The sequence below is a fragment of the Aedes aegypti genome, chromosome 2 (assembly GCF_002204515.2).
Source record: "Aedes aegypti strain LVP_AGWG chromosome 2, AaegL5.0 Primary Assembly, whole genome shotgun sequence".
In the NCBI taxonomy this organism is placed as follows: domain Eukaryota; kingdom Metazoa; phylum Arthropoda; class Insecta; order Diptera; family Culicidae; genus Aedes; species Aedes aegypti.
Window position 1 is genome coordinate 212,500,370 of NC_035108.1, and position 6,000 is coordinate 212,506,369.

The 6,000-nt window shown below is 35.3% G+C and overlaps 1 protein-coding gene across 1 annotated transcript in view; it reads left to right on the forward strand.

The window, feature by feature from the left end:
• LOC5576990 (ETS homologous factor) overlaps positions 1–1,925 on the forward strand; it is a 47,903-nt gene extending 45,978 nt beyond the window's left edge. Inside the window, exon 2 of the mRNA XM_021843884.1 lies at positions 1,221–1,925. Within this exon, the coding sequence (XP_021699576.1) occupies positions 1,248–1,652 (405 nt within the window). The 5' untranslated portion in view covers positions 1,221–1,247 and the 3' untranslated portion in view covers positions 1,653–1,925. The remainder of the gene's footprint in view (positions 1–1,220) is intronic.
• Positions 1,926–6,000: the final 4,075 nt, after the last annotated feature.

Sequence of the window (6,000 nt, forward strand, 5' to 3'; positions counted from 1 at the left end):
GGTGGCATTCAACTTCCTATTAGTTCTAGTTTCTAGGAAAATTGCAAACATCTATCTAACTTTACACCACACAAAAATACAAGCGACAGAAAAAATGACATTTGGACATGACCTCAGAAAATCCGGAACATCTCCGGTGTCCAGTGGCCAATATGCATGACCAAGGAAGTTCCTAAAACTGGACCAAATTTGCCGTCGACTGCTTCCAGATGCATCCAATTTCATCCATTTTTCATAAAGTTATAAGCATTTGAATTTGGGCAAAATTTTGCCTATCTCAATCATTTTGCCTATCCCCTGTATGAAGACTGAGTTTTATTACTTCGAAATTACGTCAACATGGCTGCCAAAACATAGCCTTAAACCACAGACGTAACACTTAGATCAAATTCCTTTAAAATCCAATCCCGGTGAGCATGTAGCACGAAATACTGTTTTGTGCAACAAGACCTGCAGATGGCGGTAATGTGAAGCGTCAAACACGAAAAAACGATGCGCGCTCCTCTGGATGTAAGGTTTGAAGCATAGTAAATTTGAAATGAGCGTTAAAGAAGTGGTCGATGGAAATTTCTTCAGTGTTACGTCTGTTTGTCTGTGCTTAAACCTTCACGGAGCTATGTGGATCTTTGAACAATATAGCAAATTTAAACGGCTCTTCACGGACCCAAATTTTGCCGACTTTCACGAACCATCGCGTTGTATTGTTAGGGTAGCTTGTCCAGTGGTAATGTTTTTCTAATATTTAATAGTTGTATTTAGTGCGGTTTATAGCGTGTTACAGGCAATTTTATTTTTATGTGCATTTCTCTAACATGACCCTTGTCAAAATAAGATGAATGTGTAAATAAAATCTTGGAATTTAGTAAGGAAATTGTAGTGGAAATCAATTTTCAAGGAACAGAAGTTAGCAAATACCACTATTACTAGAACATGTTCCAATAGTGGCGGAATTGTAAGGACTTAATCCTTAGGACTTATCCTTAGTGCACTTCATAAAAATAGTAGGCGTTTTATATAAAGTGGGCGGATTTAGATTAATTTCTTAGGTGTAAGAATTTTGATCCCACACGGTATGAACGGTTAATACAAGAGCTATTTTTAAACTGAAAATCCCTTACAAACTCAACCATCTTTCATTTCCGATCGTTTCTCCCGTGTAGCGCAAGTCAAAAATTGGTCCAATTTAATAACCATTTATTATTTCTTTCTCCAACTTCCAGATTCCGGCCAAACAGCAGAAACCCGCAATGCAAGTAGAAAGTGCAGCAAAGTGGCGCGTACCGCCGTTGGATCTATCCGCGGTCAGTGTGCTCTCCAACGAAAGCGATCGGCGGTGGAGCAATAATCACGGCCTTCATCATGCGTCCGGCCAAGCACCGCTACCTCCGCCACCGAAGAAGATCCAATATGGTCCCGATGGTTTGCCGATTGATCCCCGGGATTGGACACGTGCCAATGTGTGGACCTGGCTCATAAATTTGGCCCAGTCTGAAGGGTTGGACATAAGCCCTGAGCTGGCGCAAAAGTTTCCCATGAATGGAAAAGCCCTTTGCCTCATGAGCTTGGATATGTACCTCAGTAGAGTTCCGGTGGGAGGAAAAATGCTCTACCGGGATTTCCGGGTGCGGCTTGCTCGAGCCATGAGCTTGTAAATGCCTCAACTATGGCCAACTAATGGCAATAATAAAGATGTCCAAATCTCCTCAGTAACGTTATTAGTATTTAGAAATAAGAGTGTTAAATCCAAGAGTTTCGACAATGCATTATATACATATATCTCTAGACTAGTGGTTACCAATCTAGCTGACTTCCAAAGTTCCACACTATGCTGCGAAAAGCATCAGAAAGTTTATAAAATCTCAAATATATAGCAAAACTACGATTTAGCCCAAATACATAAAACCAATATACTTAAATATACACTATAAGTAAAAGCATCGATTTGAATGATGCTAAGTATTTCTTTACTATCCTGTCGTATATCTTTTGAAGGTACATTTTCGTGGGAATTTGTTTGTGTATATATAATTGTTAGAAATAAGTAATCTAGTCAATAAATCATTTTCAAAATAAAAGCCTGAATTCTACATGTTGAAAGAAACTATCTTTTTGCTATTTTTTCGTACCAAGTTTAAACAGGACAAGATGATAAGATGAAAGAGTTATTGCAGAGTTTATTGAGGTGATTATAGAACGAAACTACACCTCAAATTTTCAAGAGCACAAGACTTGAGAATCAAGCAGCGCTCCGCGTTGAAAATTTATCCCATTGGTCAACACCAGCAAGCAAGCAATTTGATTGATTTTCATCGCGAACTGTTGTCAGATTCTCCAGTCTTGTGCGCTTGAAAATTCAAAGTTAGGCTTTGTTTTATAATCACCTTAAATGTTTTTTCTCTTGCAGCCCCTTAAGAAAACAAAAATCTGCAATGCAAGAATTCATTCAGGCATATATTCAAGAATCGCTCAAAAAATCCATCAAGTATAACTCTATACGTTCCCCAGGGATTGAACCAGATTTTTTAAAAGATACCTGCAAGAATTCATCCGGGGGTTCCTTTAAGAATCTCTCCAGTAATTCCGCCAAGAGTTTTACAGGGTTTTCTTTTATGATATCTCAAGGGATTTCTCCCATAATAACTTGAATTTCTTCCAGAAATCCATATGAAATACTCTTGAAATTTCTTCTTTAAGTTCCCAATGAATTTTCTCAGGAGTTTCTTCCAGGAATCTTCAAAGAATTCCTTTAAAAAATACGATTGTACGACATTTCCCAGAAACCCATTCCCCAGAATGACGTTCCCCAGAACGCCATTCCCCAGAATGGGACGTTCCCCAGAAATCCATTCCCCAGAAAAAATATAGGATATTTTTGGACTGTTAAAATCCAGGTAAATGGTTAATAGTAAATAAGAAACACATTTAACTGGAAAATTTGGGGGAAAACCAAATTTCAGTTTTCATAGGGGATGGATGCTGCTCAGCATGGGTCTGGCCATGAATCACGTGATCATTTATTTTGGATTTTCAAGACCCTCTCATTCCCGCTGAGTGATCTGCTGTCTATACAAACGTTTTTAAATTTATATGGGCCGTGGTCTTTGGCCAAAACCTTCCCACCCCCATATATGACCAAGTGGTTTATGGGCGGCTGGTTAGATGGTTTGCCAGAAACAAGGGACGTAAACACTCCCCTTTTAAAAGGTTTTTTTGGACTCAACTTGTATTCGCTTGAGATCCATAAGAATGATTTTTTACGAAATAATATTTTGGGTGAATTGACGTCGATGTCCGGGATTTGAAGCGTCTGGAAATTCGAATCAATCAATCAAGTACATTTTTTCAACGACAAAAGACTAAATAAATTCAAATTTATTTCTTCACGCTCTTTAAAAATATATAAAAACGATTCTGGCGAATGTCCTATTCTGGGGAATGGTCGCGTCCAACAATTTCTTTAGAAATACAGCCAATGATTTCTTTCAAGGATTATTACAGGCTTTTCAATGGATTTCTCCAATTACTTCTTCAGAAATTCAATCAAGAACAATTTCAAGTATTTTTGAAGAATTTTGACTATTAGTTCTCTAAGAGGAACTTCTCTTAGGGCTCTTTCCGAATTATTTCCTGAATTCTTGCATCATTTTCTTCAAACATTCTTATAACTTCCAAATGCATTAGTCATTCCCAAGAAACATTTGCCTATTTTATAATCATTTATAAAGCAATTTTTCATAACTACATACTGAATAGTTGGTTTACTATATTACTTTGCAACTGCTACGCACACATTGTTAAAGCAAATCTAGCGAAATTATTAGGCTACTTATCATTTAGTGATTGTAATCGTATATTGTAATGATGTTTATTCAGGTTTCACTTAGCCTATTAAGGACTGTTGATTTAACAACGCTAATTTAAAAACAACATTATTGTAGTTCAATTCAGCATCATGTTTAACAACATTTTAATTATTTCCATGTGAATCCTTTGTTCAGGCGTTGTTTGGAATTTGGAGAAGTTATAAAGCGTGTCGTTGTATATTGACTTTATTCTACAACTTCAAAATCACTTTATAAGCCTTTATCTCAGCTTTTATTCAACTGCCACAAAATTAATTGAAAACAAATAAATGATCAAAAATGGCATAACACCGTACTTCAATCAAATGCAGTGTATATTTTTACCATGAATTAATAACCACTTCTAATAATTACCTGGATCCTGGATTCAAACTCGAGAGACCTTCTCATCGTCAGCGGTATACCTTGCCATCTGCGCCATCTTTGAATTCATATATCTGCCTTCCAGTGCCCAATATAAACCTCTTGTAGCTGAATATTGATCATGCTTGAGCTTCTATTCAACACGTGCTATGCTGATCAACAACTGGACAAGCGCATTACTTCTGCTGATGTTCAGTGCAGTAGTTCAGTATGCAAGTCGAATTCAGTCGGCTATTTATATCGCACAGTGAGAAAATTTATGTCAATGCTGGTCAAAAATAAAGTTTATTCACAAAGTAAAACAGTCTGAAATGATTAATCGAATTTCTCAATAAGTTTTAACTTGTTAAAACTTTAATTTAATAGTTCATCTGACCATACTAAAATCCATTTATTTCATATACAGTCATCCCTCCATGAGTCGATGTTTCATTACTCGATATCGACTCATGGAACCATACTAAAAACATGAAATCATGGTTACTATGATGGTCCCTTCAAACAGCTTTCCAAAGAATAGCTGTTCCATGACTCGATATTTCCATGAGTCGATGGTCCCTTCAATATCGACTCATGGAGGTTTGACTGTATTATATTTTTATTAGGTTAATATTTTAATCATTTGTCGTATTTTTTCTATGTACTAAGCATTATAGAAATATAAAATATATTTCAATCATTTATATGTTAAATGTGCTCTTTTTGTTTTTCAAAATAATTCTATATCAGAAGACTGATTCGAAATATTTTCTAAACATAATTGAATAATTGTATTGAGAAAGTATCAGTTACGACTGTATCCAATATTTTATATATATATATTAGTAATATAGCGACAAATTCGCCGCTAAAAGCCACTCAAATAGAGATAAAAAATAATAATATTAGTAGATTGAACATTGCAGGAGGAATACAACGCAATTTTTAGATATTTTGTCCATTTTTCGAAAGTTTTGGTTATGGTGTGACCTCCTTCGTAAGGCTGATTTGTTGCTGTACAATGTGTTTATTAATCGTTGTTTTGGCCCACTTTGGATTAACTTCTCGGATTATATATATCTATGTTAAATTAGGATTTTATAAAATACCTATTCAGCTTTTAATCATGTTCATGCTAACCATGGAAACAGCTGAAGTGCTAAGCAACCAAAACGTTAATTCGTCTCCTATACATCTGTTTACACAAATATATTTGTTTGGTGAAATATTGGGTCTTTAATAGAAGGAAAAATGACTTGTTCAACTTATTAGTAAAACAATCTTGACAATTCGATAGAGAAAAGTTTAATAAAGTTTAATAAGTGTTGATTCTGCTATTATTCATTTCAATGAAAAATGTTGAACATTGACTATAATTTGGATCTTAATAGCATCTTCTCATATCTTTGTAGGGCATTTTTTCAGCTGTCATCATCATTCAACCACAGATTGTGATTCAACTATAATCAAATAGGTATGAATGTTTATTTGTGAGTTGGGTAACCTAACTACTTTCATGTAATTATTGGAAAATAATTATTTATTCTTCGATTATCATTAAAAATGTTATAATAACTTTTTTCGCGGTCTTCGGCAATATTCTTCATCGTAAAAATACCTATCGAGGTCTATGTTCAGATTTTTTATAGAGGTCAATGGGCAACCTCTGGCGATTTTTCTTTGCAAAAGTAAGTTTTCCCATAGTAAATCCCATACAAACTTTGAACGGCTGGCGCTAAAATATAGTTTCTCCGATCAAGCTGAAAATTTGCACAGTTGTTATGGGACTTAAATG